The 25,867-nt window shown below is 39.6% G+C and overlaps 1 protein-coding gene across 16 annotated transcripts; it reads right to left on the reverse strand.

Annotated features, from left to right (window-relative positions):
* LOC130734614 (nicotinamide/nicotinic acid mononucleotide adenylyltransferase-like) lies at nt 1–25,867 on the reverse strand. Of its 16 annotated transcripts, none has more exons than XM_057587111.1 (19): nt 25,613–25,867; nt 25,276–25,355; nt 25,103–25,173; nt 24,519–24,604; nt 24,074–24,157; nt 23,800–23,884; nt 23,217–23,296; nt 22,850–22,951; nt 22,524–22,582; nt 15,664–15,766; nt 15,509–15,582; nt 9,955–10,056; nt 9,392–9,465; nt 8,579–9,206; nt 8,146–8,204; nt 1,036–1,141; nt 747–867; nt 594–657; nt 1–506 (listed from the first exon to the last, which is right to left on the reverse strand). In XM_057587111.1, exons 2-13 carry the CDS (start codon nt 25,350–25,352, stop codon nt 9,435–9,437), a joined length of 954 nt encoding a protein of 317 aa, XP_057443094.1. In that variant the 5' UTR covers nt 25,353–25,355; nt 25,613–25,867; the 3' UTR covers nt 1–506; nt 594–657; nt 747–867; nt 1,036–1,141; nt 8,146–8,204; nt 8,579–9,206; nt 9,392–9,434. The 16 variants fall into 16 exon arrangements, with proteins under 16 accessions (XP_057443094.1, XP_057443095.1, XP_057443096.1 ...); XM_057587112.1 differs by having other exon boundaries at nt 9,955–10,024; nt 25,103–25,176; nt 25,613–25,866; XM_057587113.1 differs by having other exon boundaries at nt 9,337–9,465; nt 9,955–10,024; nt 25,103–25,176; nt 25,613–25,866.

The following is a 25,867-nucleotide window of genomic DNA, read 5'->3' on the forward strand; positions in this document are numbered from 1 at the left end:
GGCAAAAGTAAAAATATTTAAACGAGAAATCTCAAATGGACTTTCCAATTTATAGGGATATCCATAATAGAAACCCCCTTACAACACAAGGCTGGTGTCAAAAAAAAATACAAGGTTATCGATGACTCTAAGATTGTTGAACCAAAGATCCTACTATACAAGTACACACTACACAGACCCACTGCTACACATCACAACTTAAAATGCAAAAGGAACATAACAGACACTAGGAGAACCAACCTTGTGAGGTCTATGACTTTGCAACAAATCATTGGGATGAACTCTAAAGTCCAAATATATCACTTTACTAAATATTCTTCCAAAAAGCGTAGTAAACCAAATTGATCTTGTAATGCTTAACGCATCAATATCCAACATGCTAGAATTTCAGTTTACCATGAATTTTAGAAGGTATGTAAGACTCTGTCAAGAATGCAAGAGTACGCACAGATAATGCTTCAAGCTCAAACTTAACTCCTTTCTGCAGCATCAGCTTTAACTCCAACCTTCATAAACAAGTTAATACAAGACACAGCAGACAATCTTAATCCGGTTGAAGACAACAAATGTCAGAGGATGTGTATGAATATTACCTCCATCGTAGCATCTCCCTTTGCAGATAGCATCTAAGCAGCATGGCTTCAATTTTTCTCTTGTCTTTTTAAGAATATTGAAGATGCAATACATATTAGCTCAGATATACAACTAATTCAATCGAGAGAACAACAAGTAATACCTGTAGTTACCTTCAGCAGTCAGAGGAAGAAGGCACTGTTTTGGGACCAAATATCTCTCAGAATCTGAAGGAAAAGCTCCAAGCCAGTGTATCTCTGGGACACGAAGATGTTTCATGTCATAAGCCATTTGCTAACAAAATAAAAGGGAATAGATTAGTCAGACAGACTATGAAAATATAAATCAGCCATTAAACAGATTTAAATTCAATCCATTCAGTAATCCTGCACATTTCATATTCAGATCCCTGAAAAGACACTTTGAAGCATTTCTGAATTGATAAACTCTACAAATACTAACCATGGAACCAAATCTGTAAGTGGTTAAGATGTCAAAGCCATAGGGATCACAATCTACCAAGCAATACGCGGGGAGGTGCAAATTATCAACCAGAAGCCGCAAAAACCTGTTAGGATACAAAATGAATGAAATCAAACTCAGACCTTCATGAACATTTGTAACTATGTGCACACACAAACGTTCATAATGCTGTATGAAAGGGCAAACTCACATGCAGCTTTTTTTTTTTTGATAGCATAATATCTTTAGTTAAGTGAGAGATTTTTCACACCTTCTTGTTGTAAGATCAAGGTTTGATCAGTGGTTGCATCTCTATATTTTGATTATTACAATTAAGGTTTGTGATGATGAACAATTGTGGTACCCTAACGTTTGTCTCCTTGAGTTGTGACAAACAGGTTCTGATTCTGACCCAGCCGATTCCATCAGAAGAAGAAGAACCAAGGGTTACTAAAAAGAGAGTTTTAAAGCTTATCATGTTCGTTCAGAACAGTGGCAAATCCTTCAGAAGTTCTGAAGATAGAAGCTCTCAAGAGGTACTGAAGAACCGGAGTCAGAAGCTCTGAAGACCAGATGTTCCAGAAGGAACGGTTCTGAAAGTAGAAGACTCAAGTTCTGAAGACCTGTAAGAAGTTGGCTCTGAAGACCCAGGCTATTCTAGCTCTGACGTTCAGAAGTTCTGAGGAACTTGTTCAGAAGCAGAAGTTGCAAGGTCAGAGGATCCAAGCTTCCGTCTGACTCTGATCAGAAGCTTCACCAACGTTCATCTGAAGCACTCCAGATCATAAGTCAGCTGGTGAAAGGACAGGTCGCTGTCATAGTACACATCGTACAGTCTCAGTCTGTCCGCCACCTACCTCGTTCAGCCTAGCAGTCTGATATTACAAGATTGCCACTCCAACGGGCAAAACCCTAGCAACGGCTACACCTTATGTCTTGGAGTATATAAGGGCTGAAGATAGAAGAAAGAAGCTAAGAAACTTTACTGATATTCTTGAATTCATTCGAACCAATCTCTTAGCAATATTTCTTCACTGTTCTTAAACATCTGAGTTTACCATTAGCTTTTCAGAAGCAATTCTTGTAAACCCAAAAGCTTTTACAAACACTTTGTAAGTTCCTTAAGAGACCAAGGTTGGTCGGATCTTGAGAGGACTGAATCAAGGTTGATTCAGTGTTTAGCTAGTCTTGAGAGGATCGGTAGATCAGCTTCTGGAGAGAATACTAGTGAGAAAATCAGTGTATTGTTAGTCACTTAGCAGGTTGCAAGTGCAGTTGTAACACTCATTGATTTTAGTGAATTGCCTTCATCAGAAGGAAGAAATCACCTTCACGGGTGGACTGGACTAGCTTGAGCTTTTATCTCAAGTGAACCAGGATAACATACGTGTGTATTAGAGTGAATAGGAAGGTTAGGGATATGAAAATATCGCCTATGTGTACTTGTGTTTGTGCCAGCTGGAATGTCAGCTGGACACACTAGTTTTTTCTGTTATTCTGTTATGTTAGCTGTCAATTCTGTTATGCCAGCTGTCAATTCAGTTAGGAGTAGTTATAGCAGTTAGGTTGTTAGCTTAACTTGCTGAACAAGCTTCTACAATCCTATATAAGGATTCATCTTCTCTGTATCAGTTTAACCAATTCATAATAGAAGTTTTCAGATGCATTTCTTTTTCTCTCTTTCTGTTTTCTCTAACATGGTATCAAGAGCTTAAGATCCATGGCTATGGAGTCTTCACCTTCTTCTCTGCCTACTCCTTCTTCTACGAATTCTCTTTCTCAAGCATTCTCTCACAAATTGAGCATCAAGCTTGATGATTCCAACTTTTACTCATGGAAGCAACAAGTAGAAGGTGTCATCAGATCTCACAAGCTGCAGAAATTCGTTCAAGATCCTCCTCAAATTCCTGTGAAATTCTTGACTGAGGAAGATCGAATCATGGAGAATGTGAATCCTGAGTTTTCAGATTGGGAGCAACAGGATTCATTCCTCTTCACCTGGCTTCTTTCTACGCTTTCGCCTTCGATTCTTCCCAATGTGATCCAGTGTGTGCACTCTTGGCAGATCTGGGAAGAGATTCACTCGTTTTTCAATGCCAAATCGCGTGCTCAGTCAACACAATTGAGGAATGAGTTGAAGAACATCACAAAAGGTACCAAAACTGCTTCTGAATTTCTGCAAAGGATCAAAACGATTGTGAATACGCTTGCTTCAATTGGAGAACCTGTGACTTTCCGTGATCATCTGGAAGCTATTTTCGATGGTCTCTCTGAAGAGTACAGTGCTTTGATGACGGTTATCTACAACCAAACAACCTACTACTCGATTTCTGAGGTGGAAGCTATGGTGATTTCGCATGAAGCACGATTTGATAGGATGCGAAAGAAACAACAAGCTGAAACCACTCCTGCAGTGTTCCTTGCACAGGCGCAAAATCCGCCTTCATCTTCTACTGCACCGGCGCCGCCGCCACAAGCTCTGTGGACTCAGCATACTCCGGCGCCGCCATCGCCAGCGCCGCAACCTCCTGCAACCAGTGTCGCTTCTTCCCAGCCACTCGATGGTACTGTTGCTTCTGGCTATGAGAGTCGCGATGAACAAAATCGCAATTTTGGTGGCTATGGCAGAGGACGCGGGCGCGGGAGAGGACGCAATGTCCAGTGCACATACTGCAACAAATGGGGTCATGACACAGCTTCTTGCTGGTCACGCCCTTCAGGAGTTGCTCCTGGTACTAATCCTCATGGTAATTCTGGACAATCTGGAAATTCTGGTCAATTTGGGAATGTTAGTCCCAATTTAGGGTTTTCTCCAATGCAATTTGGGGGTTTTCCTTCTATGGCTAATTTTGGGATTACACCTTATGCATCCTACAATCCCATGTATCCACAGTATGGTTCTAATGCTAATTCAGGTCCTGGTATGCCTACTTGGCCTCCTTGGTGTGTTCCACCTATCTCTGGCATGCAATTTCCTCAACCAACTGGAATGCATTTTCCTCCAGCTGCTGGAATGCAATTTCCACAAGCTGCTGGTATGCAATTTGCAAGACCTTGGGCTCCTCAGCCAACCACTTTTCCAAGGTCTCCACAACATCCAGCTCCCACTGGTGTTGCTCCTCAGGCCATGTTGACTACTGCTCCTGCATCTTCTACACAATTCACTGCTGCACCTCAAGTGAATTGGTGTCCTGACTCTGGGGCCACACATCATGTGACAAACAATCCTGGCATTTTTGTGGATAATGTGCCTCTAGCAACACAAGATCAACTTCTGGTGAGCAATGGTCAAGGATTACCAATTCAGTCCATAGGTTCAGCCACTCTTCCCTCTCTTTTTAATCCTAAAGCTATTTTAATTCTTAATAAGTTGCTCCTTGTTCCTTCTATTACAAAGAATCTAGTTAGTGTTAGTCGTTTTGCTAAAGATAATAATGTTTACTTCACTTTTCATGCCAATTTTTGTGCTGTTCGTCATCAGGACACCTCTGAACTTCTTCTCACTGGAAGTGTTGGTGATGATGGTCTTTATTACTTTGATGGACCACCCTCACAAGCTGTGTCTCACTCTCCTGTTAAAGCTTCTTTGTTTCAGTCTTCTTTGCATTCTCAGCCACTGGCACAGGCTGGCTTAGCTTCTCAGCCTGTAGGAAACAAAGCATCTTCTGCTATTGATTTGCCTTCTTCATTAGTGAATTCTAGTGTTTCAAGTTCTGCACCTTGTAATAGTAGTAGTAATATTTCCATTTATGAGTTGTGGCATAATAGAATGGGTCATCCCCATCATGATGTTCTCAAGCAAACTTTGTCTTTGTGTAATGTTCCAGTTTCAAGCAATAAAAGTGTGTTTTCTTTTTGTAAAGCTTGTTGTTTGAGCAAAATACATCGCTTGCCTTCTTCTTCAACCACAGTTTACACAAAACCCTTTGAATTGGTGTTTGCTGATTTGTGGGGACCATCTTCTATGGAATCCTCTTGTGGTTTCTTCTATTTTCTAACATGTGTTGATGCATTCACAAGATATACATGGATTTTTCCCTTAAAGAAGAAATCTGATACCTACACTACCTTTGTCAATTTTCACACCATGATTGAATTGCAATTTGGCCACAAGCTTAAGAGTGTCCAAACAGATGGGGGAGGGGAATTTAAACCTTTAACTGGTCATTTTCAGGCCCTAGGAGTTGTCCACAGGGTCACTTGTCCCCATACTCATCATCAAAATGGGAGTGTTGAAAGGAAACATAGGCACATAGTAGAAACAGGTTTAGCTTTGTTATCTCATGCTTCTATGCCCTTGCATTTTTGGGATCATGCTTTCCTCACAGCCACTTATCTCATAAATCGTATGTCTACTACTACTCTACAAGGTGCTAGTCCTTACTTCAAATTGTATGGTAATCATCCTGATTTTAAAAGCCTCAAAATATTTGGTTCAGCTTGTTTTCCATTTCTCAGGCCTTATAATTCCAACAAATTGTCTTTGCACTCAAAAGAGTGTGTGTTCTTGGGTTATTCTTCCAGTCATAAGGGTTACAAATGTCTTGATCAATCTGGTAGAATATATGTTTCCAAGGATGTTCTGTTTCATGAACATAGATTCCCCTATACTACTCTCTTTCCTTCTGAACCTTTTTCACCACCAACCTCTTCAGCAGAGTATTTTCCTCTTTCTACTGTTCCTATCATATCTAGGAGCATGCCTCAGCCCTCTCCAGCTCCAATCTCTACTGAATTGGCTAATCCTGGGCCACTTTCTCCACAATCCGAAGCATCAGACCTGCAGTCACAACCTTCTCCAATTCCTACTGGTTCTGGTTTAGTTTCAACATCTCAGCCAGCTGAGCATGCATCCTCAGAATCAGCACATCAAGAAATGGCTACATCCTCAGGGGTACATGCTGCAAGTTCAGCTTCTACTGTTGCAGTACCTGTGAATGCTCATCCTATGCAAACTAGATCTAAATCAGGCATTATCAAACCAAGACTTAATCCTACTCTATTGTTGACACACATGGAACCAACCACTGTTAAACAAGCTATGAGGGATGACAAATGGTTACAAGCTATGAAGGAAGAGTATAATGCTCTTATGAGCAATGGTACTTGGTCTCTTGTCCCTCTCCCTTCCAACCGAAAAGCAGTGGGATGCAAGTGGATTTATAGAGTCAAGGAGAATCCTGATGGCTCCATCAACAAATACAAAGCCAGATTGGTGGCTAAGGGCTATAGTCAAGTTCAAGGCTTTGACTACTCTGAGACCTTTTCTCCAGTAGTCAAACCAATCACAGTGAGACTCATCTTGTCCCTTGCTATTTCCAGAGGATGGCCATTACAGCAAATAGATGTTAATAATGCTTTTCTAAATGGTGTCTTGGAGGAGGAAGTGTATATGACTCAACCTCCTGGGTTTGAGCATAAGGACAAGACATTGGTGTGCAAGTTGCACAAGGCTCTCTATGGCCTCAAACAAGCCCCAAGGGCTTGGTTTCATCGGCTTAAAGAAGTGTTGCTTCAGTTTGGGTTCAAAGCTAGTAAATGTGATCCCTCACTTTTCACCTACAACTCTCCTCTTGGCTGCATCTATATGTTGATATATGTTGATGATATAATTCTTACTGGTGATTCTATGGTCCTTATTCAGCAGCTCACTGCCAAGCTTCATTCTATTTTTGCTCTAAAGCAACTAGGACAGCTTGATTATTTTTTGGGTGTTCAAGTCACACACCTGGCCAATGGCAGTCTTCTTCTCAATCAAACAAAATACATCAATGATCTTCTAACAAAGGTGAATATGGCAGATGCTGCACCTATCTCTACACCTATGCAGTTTGGGGCAAAGCTTACCAAGCATGGAGGGACTAGCTTGCATGATCCCACTGAATATAGAAGTGTAGTTGGGGCTCTTCAATATGCAACAATAACTAGACCTGAAATATCTTATGCAGTGAACAAGGTCTGTCAATTTTTGTCTGATCCTCATGAGGAGCATTGGAAGGCAGTAAAGCGAATTTTGAGGTATCTCAAAGGTACTATCACTCATGGAGTGCTCTTGCAGCCTTGTTCAATGACACAGCCTCTTCCTTTGTTGGCTTTTTGTGATGCTGACTGGGGATCAGATCCAGATGATAGAAGGTCTACATCTGGGTCTTGTGTCTTTTTGGGGCCAAATCTTATTTCTTGGACTGCAAAGAAGCAAACACTAGTGGCCAGGTCTAGCACAGAGGCTGAGTATAGAAGCCTTGCTAACACAACAGCAGAATTACTATGGGTGGAATCACTTCTCACAGAGTTGAAGATTGCTTTTACTGTTCCTACTGTCTTATGTGATAATATGAGTACTGTTTTGTTAACTCATAATCCAATTTTACACACAAGGACAAAGCACATGGAAATGGATCTATTTTTTGTCAGGGAAAAAGTGCAAGCCAAGAGCCTAGTTGTTCAGCATGTGCCCTCAGAACATCAAAGAGCTGACATCTTCACAAAGGCCCTATCTCCAACCAGATTTCTACTTATGAGAGACAAACTGAATGTAGTTGACAAACATCTTATGTTGTCACCTACTTCAGTTTGAGGGGGTGTATTAGAGTGAATAGGAAGGTTAGGGATATGAAAATATCGCATATGTGTACTTGTGTTTGTGCCAGCTGGAATGTCAGCTGGACACACTAGTTTTTTCTGTTATTCTGTTATGTTAGCTGTCAATTCTGTTATGCCAGCTGTCAATTCAGTTAGGAGTAGTTATAGCAGTTAGGTTGTTAGCTTAACTTGCTGAACAAGCTTCTACAATCCTATATAAGGATTCATCTTCTCTGTATCAGTTTAACCAATTCATAATAGAAGTTTTCAGATGCATTTCTTTTTCTCTCTTTCTGTTTTCTCTAACAGTGTGTGCTCTAATTCATATTCTCTAGCACCTAGTTCTTATCCTTGAGTTTGTCAAAATGCCAAAAAGCGAAGCTTTTGCTTAAAAACTCTATTCAAACCCCCCCCCCCCCCTTTCTAGTGTTTTTCACACCTTCACTAGTAGGGATATCTGGGTAACCTCTTTCCTGTACAAAGAATTGAAACAATGTATTTAGAACGCCACAGACATTGATGGCTTACAGTGATGATGATGCAACGATTTGCACTACAGAACTGGTCGTTTGCTAATCTTTGGAAAACTGCAAGTGAAGTTCAACATAGACTGTCTTTTCAATAGGAAATATGTCACGAAAGAGCCTTCTTTATTTTTCGCCTCCTTCTTTTCTCAAAAACAAAAGCATTTGCTTACCTGATTCTTTCTCGACAACTAATATGTAATGAGCAACACTAACGATATCTATACACAGGAGTTAAGTACTGTTTTCCTCATCTCTGATCATTTTTTATTTTACTATGAAGTAGAAAATATGATCAGAACTTAGAAGAAGGAAGCTAAACTATTTAAGTATATTCACCCAGAAAGTAGGATAGGGTGGGCCTGCAGAAAGCTATATGGTTATATGTAATTTATATGGTGAAAATTAATGCAGCAAAATTAGTTCCTAGTTCTTACAGTGTTGGGAGAACTGATGCAGTCATATATCCTTTTTCCTTCAAAGAATCTTATCCAGCCCATGACTATCCTATAGCAGGAATAAATTTGATGCATAAGTCTTACCAGTTGAACACATTTAGACATGGTACTAGAATATGAAGAAACTGAGCAGAAGGCAAAAAAGTATCAGCTTTGAGAAAAGTAATTAACAATTTCAGACAAAGCAAGAGAGAAGAATTCAAATGGAAGAATGTCATATATGCCTGGCTTATTAATGTTCTGAGTATAAACTAGGAAGAATCATAATAGAACCATATTTTTTCACAGTCATCAGTTATGATAGCAATGGAATTTGTCAAACCAATGGCGACAATAGATCTCAAAACTCAAAAATAACAATTATTATAATAAGTATCCTTTGAATTTCATATCAACTTTCAGATGCACCAGGGGGGGGGGGGATTTTGTTTTATACAAAAAGTTATGCACTCATGAAATAGTATCAGATGTGAAATAAAACTGTTATCATTGTTCATATAAAGGGAATGACCCCGTCAAAAAAAGAAAATATAAAGGGAATGACAGAAAAGTGAAATTTCCAAGATCGAGTGTATGATCTCCTCTTGTACCCTTTCCCAGCAGGTACCTGCAAACAAGAAAAATGAAAGGAAAAAACATAAGCCTCTCAAACATGAAGCATGAATTGCTTTCTATTTCAAATGAATAAGCTGCAAGAGAAGAAGAATAGCAGAAAATTTACATGAAGTTTTATTTACCAAAATACACCAAGTTAAGAGACCCAAACTGAAAATATAGTGCAAAAAGTTCTACCACATTAAGGTCATGGCGACTGCACTGCATAATGACACATATATCATTTATTGAGCGGTCCACAACTGACTGATCTGCATTGTGAAAAGGAATAGATCACATGAAAAAGAAATAATTGTGTCATACAGCAGTAGTTAAAGCTATAAACATAGAAATAAACCGTTTAAGAATCAGCAATATAGCAGTCATGGCATTGACTTTTAAACAATCATGTGTACAAGATTGTGGCAAGTTGTGTATAATTCAGAATCATAGTATAACTTTGCAAACTTTTTCCATAAGATATCCAAAGCCTTTTATACGCGAAGATCATTGTATAACTCAAAATGGAACCTAATAAGACTATACAACTTGGCTTCAACCTCGCAGCAGTAGAGAAACAATGATGACAACTCTAGTCAATGCTGTTCTAGAACTCTTAAAAAATTCAAGTTTTCACAATAGCTGGAACCATAGTACAAAAACTAAAAAAACATATGAACAGAAAGAAACTGAAAGGCAATTATTATTATTAATCTTATTCTTAAACCAAATGACATTTACCCAAATCCTAAAAGACTCACCCAAAAACACAGATGGATGCATGTAATAGATGTCCCTCTTTGAACTGTGCTTGTTCTCTTGCAAAAGCTTCTGAACAATCAACAACACCTTCAACATAACATCTGAGACATAATATCCAAAACAAAACAAAAAAACTCATAAAAATCAACAAATCTTGAAATCTAGTGTTGAAAACTGTAAATGAGAAAACTGATTAACATTGATTTGTAAAAGCTACAGATTCAAGAGATTACATCAGTATTTATAGAAGAGCACTTAGCTTGTTGATCAAGCTAACAATCCTAACTGATTCTGTTATGACAGCTGTTATGACAGCTCAGCATAACTAACTATGACAGCTAACACTAACTAACTCTATAACTGACTGCATACACAGTCAGCAAGCTAACTAACAGTAGCTTCTCTTACACGTTACATAGTGTACTCTAATAGACCCCCTCAAACTCAAGGTGGTGAGGAAAGGATTTTCTCAGCCACATGGAGTTTGGAACGAAGAAGCTCAAACCGGGTTGGAGAAAGAGCCTTGGTAAAAATATCTGCAAGCTGGTCTTCAGAAGGAATATGGTGAACAAAGAGAGAGCCATTCAGCACCTTTTCCCTGACAAAAAAGATATCAAGCTCCATATGCTTTGTTCTGGTGTGCAGAACAGGGTTGTGTGTTAAAGCCACAGCCCCCATGTTGTCACAGAAAACTCTAGGAGAAGAAAAGGGGACCTTGAGCTCTTGCAACAAAGATTGTATCCAAAGTAACTCAGCAGAAGTATTGGCAAGGCTCCTGTATTCAGCCTCAGTACTGGACCTAGCAACTAAGGTTTGCTTTTTGGAACTCCAAGACACCAAGTTAGGACCAAAAAACACACAAGATCCTGAGGTGGACCTTCTGTCATCAGGGTCAGAACCCCAATCAGCATCACAAAATGCAACAAGAGGAACTGTAGAGGACAAGGAACAAGGATTGAGGTGAAGACCATGATGAATAGTACCCTTAAGATACCTTAAAATACGTTTGACAGCCTTCCAATGATCTTCTAAGGGCTGGCTAAGAAACTGGCAAACTTTATTCACAGCAAAACTGATTTCTGGCCTTGTGAGAGTAGCATACTGCAGGGCACCAACAATGGACCTGTACAAGGTTGGATCTGCAAAATAATCAGACCCATACTTGCTCAACTTGGCACCACCAATCATAGGAGTAGAAATACCCTTTGCTTCCCCCATTTCAGCTCTTTCAAGTAAATCATGTATGTACTTGGTTTGAGTTAAAAGCAAGGACCTATCTTTCAAGTGATGAACCTGAACTCCAAGAAAATAATCAAGCTGACCCAGTTGCTTCAGAGAAAATTCAGAGTCAAGATTCTGCACTACTTGCTGTACCAAAGGCAGAGAATTGCCAGTAATGATGATATCATCCACATAAACAAGAATGTATATGACTGAACCTTTTATGTAAAAAGTAAACAAGGATGGATCACACTTGCTAGGTGTGAACCCATACTTAACTAAGGCTGACTTTAACCTTTCAAACCATGCTCTAGGGGCCTGTTTGAGGCCATAGAGAGCTTTGTGTAGCTTGCACACAAGTGTAGTATCTGAATTCTGAAAACCAGTAGGTTGAGTCATATAAACCTCCTCTTGGAGAGCTCCATTAAGAAAGGCATTATTCACATCTAATTGGTGAATATGCCACTGCTTGGTGATGGCCAAAGTGAGAATAAGTCTGATTGTAATAGGTTTGACCACTGGTGAAAATGTTTCTGAATAGTCAAAGCCTTTAACTTGATGATATCCTTTGGCAACAAGCCTAGCTTTATACCTATTAATGGTTCCATCTGCATTCTCTTTAATTCTAAATACCCATTTGCATCCAATAGGCTTCCTATCCTTAGGAAGAGGGACCAAAGTCCAGGTACCATTAGCCATCAAAGCATCATATTCTGCCTGCATTGCAGTTTGCCATTTGGGATCCTTAAGAGCCTGCTTGGTAGTTGTTGGTTCTGCCTGAGTAAGAAGCAAGGTGGGGAACAATCTAGGCATGACAATGCCAGACTTGGCCCTTGTCTGCATAGGGTGAACATTCCCAACTGGTTGAGGAACAGAACCAGCAGAAGAAGATGTAGATGACTGATGTCCTTGGGCTGCTGAACCAGAAGAAGCTGAGGGCAAGGGAGAATGCATGGGCTGCTGCTGGACAGAAGAAACACTGTCTGCATTATGCTCAGGAGAAGGTGCAGAAACAGCAGCAGCAGTATTAGGTTGCTGAATGTGTGCAGCAGCAGGTATGAGAGGAATAACAGAAGACAATCCTTGTCCAGAAGGTGCACTCTCATTAGGATTAAACAGTGCATGATAGGGGTATGTAAACTCATCAAAAATGACATCCTTGGAGATGTATATCTTGCCTTCATTGTCCATGCACTTGTAACCCTGATGTGTAGAAGAGTATCCAATAAACACACAAAGCTTGGATCTCAAAGACAACTTGGAGTGAGTATAAGGTCTGAGATGTGGATAACAAGCACAGCCAAAGACCTTGAGAAGCTTATAATCAGGTTGCACCTTGAAGAGCTTAAAGTAAGGACTAACATTGCCCAAAACTGAGGTAGGCAATCTGTTGATGAGAAACACAGCTGCAAGGAAAGCATGATCCCAAAACTGATATGGCAAATGAGCATGTGCTAGCAAGGAAAGACCTGTTTCAATTATATGGCGATGCTTGCGCTCTACACTACCATTTTGATGATGTGTGTAGGGACAAGTAAGCCTATGAACAATCCCTAACTTAGTGAAATAGGGTGTTAAAGGCTTAAATTCTGTTCCATTATCAGTTTGAACTGATTTAAGTTTTAAACTGAATTTTAACTCAACCATGGCTTGAAACTGAAGGAAAACAGAACATGTATCAGACTTCTTCTTAATGGGAAAAATCCAAGTAAAGCGAGAATAGGCATCAACACAAGTAAGAAAGTATGAAAATCCACAAGAGGACTCAATGGAAGCTGGTCCCCATAAATCAGCAAACACAAGTTCCAAAGGAGAATGATAAACAGTACTAGAAGAATGAGAAGGTAGTCTATGTGATTTAGAGAGACAACAAGCTGAACAAACTGTAAATTTTGCTTTATTAGGTACTGGAATATTACAACTATTGAGAGCTGAATGCAAAGCCTCATGATGAGGATGTCCTAGTCTAGAGTGCCATAAACCATAAGAGGTTGGACATACAATAGTAGATGATTTATTACTAGAACTAGGAATAGTAGAACTAGGGAAAACAGCTGACAAGGCAGAAACTGAATCTGAAACAGCAACTGGAGACAAGGAACTTGGAACTTGAACAGAAGATCTCTTGGAAAGAGAAGGAGTGTGCATGCCTTCAAAGACATACAAGCCATCTGGACCAACATGACCTTTAAGAAGAACCCTAGAGGTGACCTGACATTTCACAACACAAAAAGAGGAGTGAAACTCAAAGTAAACATTATTATCTCTTGCAAATTTACTCACACTAACCAGATTTTTGGTTATATCAGGAACTAAAAGCAGATTTTTGAGAGTGAGTGTGGTGTTAGTATGATAGGGAGAGGGAAAGGAAGCAGATCCTATAGAGAGGATTGGCAAACCTTGTCCATTCCCCATGAAGATGTGATCATTACCAGCAAGAGAAACACTATCTGAGACAACTGATGCATCATTAGTCACATGGTGAGTTGCACCAGAATCAGGGAACCAAGTGCTCAGATTTGCTGAGGCAGAAGAGCCTCCTGCTTGTGATGAACCTGTGATCATAGCTTGAGGTGGTCTTGCATTGTAATTTCCAGGTCTGTGCCCTACACTTGTGAACTGAGAAGAGGATGAATTATTCCAAGGTGTACCAGCAAAAGGATGAAAACCAAACTGCTGAGGACCAAAAGGAAATCCTGGAAAAGAGGAACCAGGTCCAGAGTATTGTTGTTGTCCAAACTGAGTTGGATTTCCAAACTGAGGAGAACCACAGTAAGGAGAGAAACCAAACTGAGGCATAGGAACCATAGGGAAATTAGGAAATTGCATTCCATAGCCTGAGTTCATGCCAGACATGCCAATAGAAGGAGTGGAAGATGCACGATGATAGCAGATACTGGCATCATGACCATACTTCTTGCAGATCTGACATTGCACACTGCGATTGTTGCCTCTGCCTCCGCCACGTCCATTGTAGCCACCGCGAGAGTTGTTGCCTCCGCCACGTCCATTATAACCACCACGACCACGCGAATCAGAGAAACCACTGCGCTCATCACCGCGCTCATCAAAGGAGCGCTCCTCATAGGAAGAATCGACGGAACTGGAAGCATAATTTGCCTCAGAAGGCACCGGCGACGGCGCCGACGATGGAGGTTGCGTCGCTGGCGGCAGCGAAGCCTGCGTCAGCAGCGCCGATGGAGGATTCGCAGTAACCTGACGAGATCGAGCGCGATCTAGCCGCGCTTCATGCGCGATAATCATTGCTTCGATCTGCGAGATTGAACTCGGTGTTTCACGATTATAGACAATCGTTTGGAGATGACTGTAATCCTCTGGCAAACCATCAAAAATTGCTTCCAATTGTTCACGATAGGAGATTGGATCTCCAATAGTGATCAACGCATTAACAATCGACTTGATACGTTTGAGATACTCGGAACACGACTTCGATCCCTTGGAGATGGATCGAATTTCAGATCGCAATTGCGTTGACTGTGCGAGAGAGTGTGCTTGGAAGAAATCGAGCACTGCCTCCCACACTTGCCACGACTGAGAACAGTTCACCACCGTAGGAAGCACCGATGGCGAAAGAGACGAGAGTAACCACGTGAACAGAGCAGAGTCTTGCTGCTCCCAGATTTGATATGCAGGATTCTCCACTGCATTCACACGATCTTCTTCACTGAGAAATCGTGGTGGAATCTCAGGACGAGCAAGATAACTCTGCAATCGATGCGTACGAACGATCCCTTCCACATGCTGCTTCCATGAAAGAAAATTCGTATCATCAAGCTTCAGTGAAAGCTTGTGAACAAGAGTTGAGGAACTCAACTGTGGTTGAGCCACTGCAACTGGAACGGGAATCGGAATCTCAGGAGCTTCTTCAGCCATGGTGAAGAAAATGAAGAAGAAAAATTTGAGAAGAGAGACCTCAAGGATCGTACCCTGCTCTTGATACCATGTTGAAAACTGTAAATGAGAAAACTGATTAACATTGATTTGTAAAAGCTACAGATTCAAGAGATTACATCAGTATTTATAGAAGAGCACTTAGCTTGTTGATCAAGCTAACAATCCTAACTGATTCTGTTATGACAGCTGTTATGACAGCTCAGCATAACTAACTATGACAGCTAACACTAACTAACTCTATAACTGACTGCATACACAGTCAGCAAGCTAACTAACAGTAGCTTCTCTTACACGTTACATAGTGTACTCTAATATCTAGATAACCGCATCGATAATTTGAGCACAAATAATTCAATAATAAAAATGAAATTGAAAATCATGAAAAATTGAAAAATCGAAGTTAGAGTAGAGTGTGACCTATTCTGTGAACATGGCTTCCCTTGCAAAGTGTGAGAGCTTCCTTTCCACATGGCAAACCGGAGCCGCAGAAGCTGCAATTTGCGAATCAGTTAAACAAAAAACGTTGGAATCTGAGAGAAAAAAAAATGGTTGAGATTAGAAAGGAACCGAACCAGTTGTTTGAGCTGGGATTGGTGCAGTGATTTCTGAATCGATCGATGAGAATGAGCGGTGAGCGTCCACTGGTGAGGTCGAAGAGCAAAGCTCGAGTGAATTCTGCAAACGCAAAATCAACATCGATTTGTAGAAACGTGTAATAGAAACCTCTAACTGTATAAAAGAATTGTAATATTGAATTATGAAAAGGTAGCTATTACAGAAAGAGATCCAAGCTATATATAGAGAGAGAAGAAGCTTGCGCAGCAAGCTATCATAAGGAAAAGCTAAGCTAACTAACTACTCTAACTGATTCTGTTATAGCTTGCCATGTCAGCAAGGTCACTAACTGATTCTGTTATGGCTTGCCATGTCAGCAAGGCCATGTTGATACATATACTCTAATATCCTCCCTCAAACTCAAGGTAGGTGAGAAACAAGTTTCTCACGCACATTGAGTTTGCTTCTAAGGTCTTCAAAACGAGTAGGAGAGAGGGCCTTTGTAAAGATGTCAGCAATCTGATCAACAGAAGGGACATGATGAACAAAAAGAGACTGATTTTGAACCTTCTCTCGAACAAAAAAGATATCAAGTTCCATATGCTTTGTCCTAGTATGGAGAACAGGATTGTGAGTCAAAGCAACAGCCCCCATATTATCACAGAAAACCTTAGGTACTGTAAATGGAACTTGCAATTCCTGTAATAAGGATTGTATCCATAATAACTCAGCAGAAGTATTAGCCAAACTTCTATACTCTGCCTCTGTACTGGACCTGGCTACCAAGGTCTGCTTCTTAGAAGTCCATGTGACCAAGTTTGGACCAAAAAAGACACAAGAGCCAGAGGTTGACCGTCTATCATCAGGGTCTGACCCCCAATCAGCATCACAGTAAGCCACCAAAGAGACTGGAGAGTGCAGAGAACAAGGCCTGATGTGTAAACCATGATGAATAGTACCTTTGAGGTACCTAAGTATGCGCTTGACAGCCTTCCAATGCTCCTCCAAAGGTTGGCTGAGAAATTGACACACTTTGTTCACTGAAAAACTAATCTCAGGCCTGGTCAATGTTGCATATTGCAAGGCACCAACAATGGATCTATAGAGTGTAGGATCTGAAAAATAATCTGCCCCATGTTTACTAAGTCTAGCACCACTAACCATAGGTGTAGAGATGCCTTTAGCTTCAGCCATGTCAGCCCTTTCAAGGAGATCACCTATGTATTTAGTTTGAGTTAGGAGAAGAGATCTATCTTGCAAGTGATGAACTTGAACACCAAGGAAATAATCCAGCTGGCCTAATTGCTTCAAAGCAAATTCTGAATTCAGTTTTTGAACCACTTCTTGAATAAAGGGCAAGAAATTGCCAGTGATGATAATATCATCCACATAGACTAGTATGTAGATGACATTAGACTTGTTGTGAAAAGTAAAGAGAGAGGGATCACAACAACTTGCTTTGAACCCATACTTGACTAGAGCTGCCTTCAACCTGTCAAACCAAGCCCTAGGAGCTTGTTTAAGCCCATATAAGGCTTTATTTAGCTTGCACACAAGTGTTTTGTCAGAATTCTGAAATCCAGCTGGTTGTTGCATGTAAACCTCTTCTTGGAGAGCCCCATGAAGAAAAGCATTATTCACATCCAGTTGGTGAATATGCCACCTTTTGGAAACAGCCAAAGTGAGAATTAAACGAATGGTGATTGGCTTTACTACTGGAGAAAAGGTTTCTGCATAGTCAAAGCCTTTCACTTGATGATATCCCTTGGCAACTAGCCTGGCTTTATATCTATTTACTGACCCATCTGCATTCTCTTTGATTCTAAAAACCCATTTACACCCTATTGGATGCCTGCCCGTGGGAAGAGTGACCAAAGTCCATGTATTGTTGGACATGAGTGCATCATACTCTGACTTCATTGCAGCCATCCACGTTGGATCCTTAAGAGCATGTTTTGTTGTAACTGGTTCTGCTTGGGCCAGAAGCAAAGTGGGAAGGAGTCTAGGCTTAACAATACCAGACTTTGCTCTAGTTTGCATAGGATGCACATTGGTCACTTGTTGAGGCTGAGAAGAGCCTGTTGTAGTAGCTGGGATGGAAGAAGCAGAAGCAAAATGATCTGAGGAAGATGTGCTGGAAACTGCATTGGGAGAGACAGTTCCAGAGGCTGCAGGATGTTCTGAGACAGTGGCAGCACTATGAACTGGTGAATTGGGCATTGACTGCAGGGAATCAACTGAATTAGGAGATGAGATGCCAGTGGGATGAGAATGATGAGGTGAAGGGATTGGTTGCTGCAAAGAAGGCACATAAGAAATAACAGGAATAACAGAAGACACAGAAGAAGGATTGGAAGCAGGAAATTCTGAGGAAAACAAAGTAGAATAAGGAAACTTGAATTCATTGAATTGTACATCTTTAGAGATGTAAATTCGACCATCACTAGCAAGACACTTGTACCCTTTGTGTGAAGAAGAATATCCAAGAAACACACATTCCTGAGATCTAAAAGAGAGCTTGGAAGAATTGTAAGGCCTGAGATGAGGATAGCATGCACTTCCAAACACTCTAAGGATCTTGTAATCAGCTGGAACTTTAAAAAGTTTGTGATAAGGACTAAGATTGCCAAGAACTGGAGTTGGAAGTCTATTTATGAGAAAAGTAGCTGTGAGAAAAGCATGATCCCAATAGGATGTGGGCATGTTAGCACAAGCTAAAAGAGATAAACCAGTCTCCACAATGTGTCTATGCTTCCTCTCAACACTACCATTTTGATGGTGTGTATGAGGACAAGTAAGTCTATGAGTGATGCCTAGCTTTAGGAAATGAGGAAGTAAGGGTTTGAATTCAGTACCACCATCTGTTTGTACAGACTTAATTTTTAAACCAAACTTTAATTCAACCATAGCTTGAAACTGAATAAAAACAGTACTGGTTTCAGATTTTCTTTTAAGGAGATAAATCCAGGTAAACCTAGAAAAGGCATCAACACATGTCAGGAAATATGAATAGCCAGCAGAAGATTCAATAGATGCAGGACCCCACAAATCTGCAAAAATTAATTCTAATGGAGCAGTATAAAGAGTAGAGGAAGCAGAGGAAGGTAATCTATGAGATTTGGCAACACAACAAGAATGACAAATAGTATATTTTGATTTATGTGGAACAGGAATTTTACAAGTGGTAAGTGCTGATTGCAGTGCCTCATAATGAGGATGCCCTAACCTAGAGTGCCACAAGTCATAAGCTGTGGGACTTGGTACATTATTGGAAGTAGAAACAATAGTATTCACTGCAGGAGATGCAGGCTTGGACAATGAAAAAGCTGAAGAGACAGGAACTTGAGAAAGATCCTTATGAAAGTTTGAAGAGTGCATGCCATCAAAGGAGTAGAGACCATCTGAACCAAGAGAACCTCTGAGAAGAGTCTTACAAGTATCCTGAGAATTGACAGTGCAATGAAAAGGGTGAAATTCAAAATAAACACCATTATCCTGAGCAAACTTACTAACACTAACCAGATTCTTAGTAATATTTGGTACTAGCAAGAGATTTTTAAGAAGTAAAGTGGTTTGTGTGTGAATGGGAGAAGAAAAAGAGGCTGAACCAATGGATTGAATGGGCAAACCTTGACCATTCCCCATGTACACCTGATCATTCCCAGTCACTGACATTCCATCTGAAATAACAGAGGCATCATGAGTAACATGATGAGTTGCACCTGAGTCAGGATGCCAATTACCAAGAGTAGAAGGTGCAGAGGCTAGCATTGCATGTGGTGCACGTATCTGTGGTGCTGGAGCTCTAGGAGGCAAACCAAATCCATAACCAGAACCAAATCCATAACCAGGAGGTGTAAACATTCCACCAGAAGCATATGGAGAACCAGAACCAAATCCTGAGTTTGGAAATGACATTCCAAACTGTGAGAGAGCTCCATAAGGTTGAAAACCACGAAATGGAGAGTAACCAAACTGAGGCATCATGCCAAAGGAAGAACCAAAACCAAAGGTTGGTGCCACAGGTGCAGGTGCTTGATTAGTCATGTTTGGCTGAGAGTTAGTAGCAGGAGATGTAGAATTTCCCCGATAGTAGCAAACACTTGCATCATGACCATATTTATGGCAGATCTGACACTGGACAGAAGATCGATCACCGCCGCGTCCACGGTTGTTGTAACCGCCACGACCACCGCGTCCACGGTTGTTGTAACCGCCGCGATCGCGATTGTCATCAGATCGAGAACGATCGTCGTCACGAACTTCATACGCACGATCATCAGATCCAGTGCGTGAGACGTAGTTGACTTCCGACGAAGGAGGAACAATCGCTACCGGTGGTGGCGCTTGTGGTGGCGCTGGCGACTGCGATGGCACAAGCGGTGGCGCCTGTGGTGTCGACTGCGGTGGCGTAGTCGCTTGAGCAAGAAACGCTGACGGCGGTGAAGCTGCATGTTGACGTAGACGCAAACGATCCAAACGCGCTTCGTGCGCAATCACCATCGCTTCTGCTTGCGAGATCGAACACGGAAACTCGCGACTTGTCACGATAGTCATCAGATGACTATAATCCTCTGGAAGGCCATCAAAGATTGCCTCAAGATGTTCACGATAGGTAACAGGATCACCAATGGAGATCAAAGCATTCACTATCGACTTGATCCGCTTCAGGTAATCAGAGGTGTTCTTCGATCCTTTGGTGATGGATCGTAACTCAGATCTGAGTTGTGTAGACTGTGCGAGAGAGTGTGCATGGAAGAAATCCAGCACTGCTTCCCAGATTTGCCATGAATGTTGACAATTCACCACTGTAGGAAGCACAGATGGTGAAAGAGAAGAGAGGAGCCAGGTAAACAAAGCTGAATCCTGTTGCTCCCACACAAGAAAAGCAGGATTCTCCACTGAATTGACTCGATCTGCATCAGAGAGAAAACGAGGAGGAATTTCAGGCTGATGAAGAAGAAAACTCTGTAATCTGTGAGTGCGCACGATTCCCTCCACATGCTGCTTCCATGAGAGGAAATTCGAGTCGTCAAGCTTCAAGAGAAGCTTGTGAACCAGCGAGGTGGAACTCAACTGTGGAATCGCAACCGAAATCGGAGTCGGAGTTGGAATCTGAGTCGGAGAAGCTTCTTCTGCCATTGAGACGAAGAAGAAAAAGGTGGAATCAAAGAGAAAAATCCACTGGATCGTAGCTTGCTCTTGATACCATAATAGAAACCTCTAACTGTATAAAAGAATTGTAATATTGAATTATGAAAAGGTAGCTATTACAGAAAGAGATCCAAGCTATATATAGAGAGAGAAGAAGCTTGCGCAGCAAGCTATCATAAGGAAAAGCTAAGCTAACTAACTACTCTAACTGATTCTGTTATAGCTTGCCATGTCAGCAAGGTCACTAACTGATTCTGTTATGGCTTGCCATGTCAGCAAGGCCATGTTGATACATATACTCTAATAACGTGATTTCACAGATCTCAAACACGAAAATGAATAAATGTGAATTTGTAGAGTTGGATTGGGGAAATTGAATGGTTTTTTCGTGTGAAGTGAAGTGAAGAAGAACCTCTGATCTTTGTGAGAAGAATATTGCTCTGTGATTGTGATTCCGACTTCATCTTCCTCTTTCCCTCCAAAGAGGCATGTAAGTTGCAACATCACTCCATCGCCCCACGGTCAGCGCACTAAGTGGTAGGGGGCTGACCAAGGAGTTTTTTCTATTCGCAAGAGTTGGGATTCGAACCCCCAAATATTGCTCTATGATTATTAATCTTTTTTTTTCTAATATACAAAAACCATTTTAATCTTTCAAATATATATATACTAAAACATAAAGTACAATTTTTTTAGTTAATTTCTAAATTAGTTGTTTAAAACTAATTGATATCAATTTTATGGATGTCATATTTAATACCATTTTGAACATAAAATATTACATTCATTTTTTTATTTTGTTTTTTTAAGAAAGCATAAAGATATATTAAGCAAAAGCTTAGGGAACAAAGCTCAAAAGAGCACAGGGTAATAAAGTGATTAGTATAACAAAAAAGCTAATCACCTAATATTGAAACGCCAACCCCAAAAGATATGAGATAGAACGCCCCACAAAAAAGAATCTCGATCAAGAATATACATAGGAGATTCCCAAATAATAAACACCAACCTAAAAGCTAACCTGAGAGAAAGGATCGACCTTCCAAAGAAGATTTACTCTGATAGGCTCCAAAGGGCCCTATCCCAATCTGCTCGAGCTAATTTGAGCCACTAGACCTTGAAGAGCACTCTCGTCAAAGCAATCATAAACCATACCACACCTTTTCCCCATTAGTAAAGTGCACCTCACTCTAGACAAAACGCATTTAGAAGAAAAAATGTAACATGATTTTGTTCACATCACTTTTACTTTACTACCTTAGTCCATAGGTGGAGCCCAGAGGTGTCCTAAGCAATGTGCCTAAGCAAGAAAATTACATGAAAGTAATAACTTTCTTGAGTTAAAGCGAGCAACTTTAATACTACTATTCTTAATCAATTAGTATTTGATATTGCCTTGTGAAGTCATGTAATGTTTACTTATCTGCAAATTTACAACCTCAAAAATCACCTTAAAGAAAAAAGGCATCATAGTTATCTTAATGGCTCTAAAAGAGACTAATAAACAATATAAAATACAATGTGTAGCAATTATTTATCATCTGAGTTCAAGTACAATTGCTGCTCTCTGATATAATCAATCACTTCATCCACAGTAAGATATTTTATTGATAATCCTCTTGCAATGCAATCCCTGAATAGTAAAAAAAACAGTAAAATTGAACAATCTGTCCCTTCTGTTAAATCATCATGTTTTTACACTTAAACAAGGTCATATTATTACCTTACTCTCGTTGAGCTGATTTGATTTGGTACAAGCTCATCCACAACTTCAATATTAGCCTAAAAAAATTGTAGTGGTGAATTAAAATACAAAAAAGAAAGCTAATTAGCAAAGCAATTCATTCAACAGCTTATTCTTGTCCAGCAAAAAAACATGGAAAAATGCTATCAAGACAATATATAGTACTGTGAATCCTGTTACATAACTAATCATGGTTTAGAGGAATTGATCAATTTAAAGATTTTATACACCTATAGTTTGAACTTAATGTGGTCAAATACAAATAAAGAAAGGCAACAAATAAAAAAGTTTGGAATGTGATATACCTGATTCGCATTCAAAATTTCATCATCAGATATAGTCTTCTCCACATCTTGTCCTTCTCTGCGAATGCAGACTACTCCATAATCTCTGCATATAGTCTTAACCTAAAGCAAAAAATGAAAATTAATTTTAGTCCATTGTTTCCATTACCAGCATACCAATTCTAACAGTAAAAACATCACAAAACCAATCCAACTCCTTTGACTTTGATTTCCCCTACCTTTTAAGGATAATTTACCAAAAATATTACGTGGATCAAATTAACGAGGACATTGCACTATGCATGTTCTCGTAGAGTTTAAGCTAGAGACATGACATCCTTCGATCTAAAATTAAGTAATATTAGATTTTTCTACAATGCATAAGTACCTGGTCAGGAATCCAGAATCCAGGAATGCCAAAAGAATAGAGGAGATCAGAACCACAAACAAGCATGACCTTGAGGGATTCTGCACTAATCAATACAAAAGAAAATTATCGTATTGCTTTTAGATCATACTCCCTCCGTTCCTAAATATAAGACCTATTCCAAAAAATTGCGCTTATTAAGAAATCACTTAATGTGACTAATTAGTGTATTGGTTTTTTAAAAATGCATACATTCTTCCCTATTTACCCTTTGTCATTTTCTCTCACTAATAATCATTGCATTCATAGTTTGTTGGAATAGTAGTAATTAATGGTAGGTGGTAACTTTGGAATTGAAAACATACAATTAATGTGAGGGGTGAACATGGAAGAGTACAAAACCTTTTGCTAGATTTTTGTAGGAGGTCTTATATTTAGGAACATGAAAATTTTGAAACTAGGTCTTATAATTAGGAACGGAGGGAGTAATCAGCAAAGAAAAAAAAATGGTTAGCATGAGATTTTATCAAAGGAAAGGCACTAATGCATCTTGTAACTTGTTAGAATAATGTGCTTTCCTTGAAGACTTGTTTGTTGAGCATACCTCTAGATACCAACCCTGTCTCACAAATAGAACTGTGGACTCTGGAGAGAACAGTTAAAGTGCGCTGATATGTGCTTTGATTTGCCTGTGAGTTTATACCCAAACAAAAATGAAAAGTATGAAGAAATCAGGCCAGCCAGATTGATATATTTCTTGCAATAATATACATGATATAAAAGCACTCTTACAAATTCAAATGTTTCGATGATGAAACTTTTCTATAAGCATAAAGAATAAAAGATGTACAATCTAGCATATAGAAAAAGTGATTTACCTCCCATGGATCAACCATTACAAATTCTGAACTTTTGCAAGCTAGATGACATAATCGTATTCGATGTTCAGCAGATATTAGGTTCTGTATGAACATACAAGTTACAGAAAATTAACCCAATGTGCAGCTGTGAAACTAATAGTATTGCTTGAAATAGGGAAAAAAGAAAAGAAAAGAAAGAAAATCATGATTGTATGAATAGCAGCATAGTACTTGATCTCCATGTCTGAATTCCTAGAAGAATAACAACTTAAAAAAAAGATTATTAAACCTCAAACATGTTTCTCATGGACTTTCGTATAACTGCAGTGTACCCCAAATGTCAAGCATATATTTTTCCTTATTCAGTCATTTGAACATCTTACAACTTTCACAGATACACATATATATGTACTATATAATAAAATTAAGATACCCTTTCTCTCTCTGCTTGTGAACAACATACCTTTTTCTTGTATGCATCATTCGCAGGTGACATGTAACCTCCTATTACACAGTAGCCTTTGGAATTCAACACATCTCTTGCAAGCTCTAGGAGTAACATCCATAAATTCAGTTTTTTTTACAAGACAAGAAAATAAATGAAATTGAAAATTGAAGCACTCTGAACTCATAAAATTTTTGTCAATGAAATTTCATCACGTGACACTTGAAATGAACTAGAAGGAAGTTTTTAAATAGGTATCTCTCCCCTCTCTCCTTTACTTTCATTTAGAGACCAGAAACTCAGAGATCATAACAAATTTAATCATAAAGGAAGACAACATAGATAAAGAGTTGGTTATAATGTAAAACAAACTGTCAAACACTTCATAACAACTCTTGTAAGCTTATAGTAATCTAAAATGTTATTCTTATTGTATGTATTTGATTAGTATAAGCATTAATTTTTAATACATTGAAGCATAAATTGAGCATGTTCTATCAGTGGTTAACATGTGATGCCAAATGTTAACAGTTACTGCACTTTTAAAATTCGGGATTTCTCCATCCAGCAAACACTGCAATCTAATTGCTAATGCAACTCACCAAACATGCGTAAATGCACGAAAGTAGGCGGATTAAAGCTTCCAGTTGCAACCAGAATTGCATATATCTTGCTGCTGTTATTTATGGACAGAGATAATGTCATAATTCATAATAAGGTCAATAGAAAACTCCTTCACACAATTATCTAAACTAAATAATAAGGAGACACTTACTTGCTAGTGTTTCCAGGGGAGGTTTCATTACTAATCAGTTCTAAAGCTAATTTATCCAATGGCAAGGGAACATCCATGACCTGAATTCATCATAAACAATCAATGATAAGAACTAAACACAAAGCAACATGTATTTTGTTTTCCTTGATTAATTAAACTTGGAATCCCAAATTCAACCACCAAGTAGTACTAAAGAAGATCCTTTTTTTCTTTTCTTTTCAGTTAACATGGAGAGATGGAGCTTCAAGCTCAAATTACAAATTGATCCATGTGAACAGAGATTATTAGGTGGAACAATACTTGCAAATATATCCCAAAAATCACAGAATGAACATACCTGATACCCTAGTTTGAGTTTTTCGATTCCCTTTTTAGAGAACGAGAAAGAGGAAGAAGCAGTGCGCGATTCAGATCAGATTGGAGTCGGAGGGAAAGAGAACGAGAGGCAGAGAGGAAGAAGGCGATGTGCGAAAGAGAACGAGAGACAGAGATTCAGATTTGCCCATTTTTTGAAAGAAAAAAAAATCCCCAGAAAACTGCATTCAAATTTTTGAAAGAGAACGAGAGACAAAGATTCAGATTTGCCCATCAT

The sequence above is a fragment of the Lotus japonicus genome, chromosome 1, assembly GCF_012489685.1.
Source record: "Lotus japonicus ecotype B-129 chromosome 1, LjGifu_v1.2".
Taxonomy (NCBI): domain Eukaryota; kingdom Viridiplantae; phylum Streptophyta; class Magnoliopsida; order Fabales; family Fabaceae; genus Lotus; species Lotus japonicus.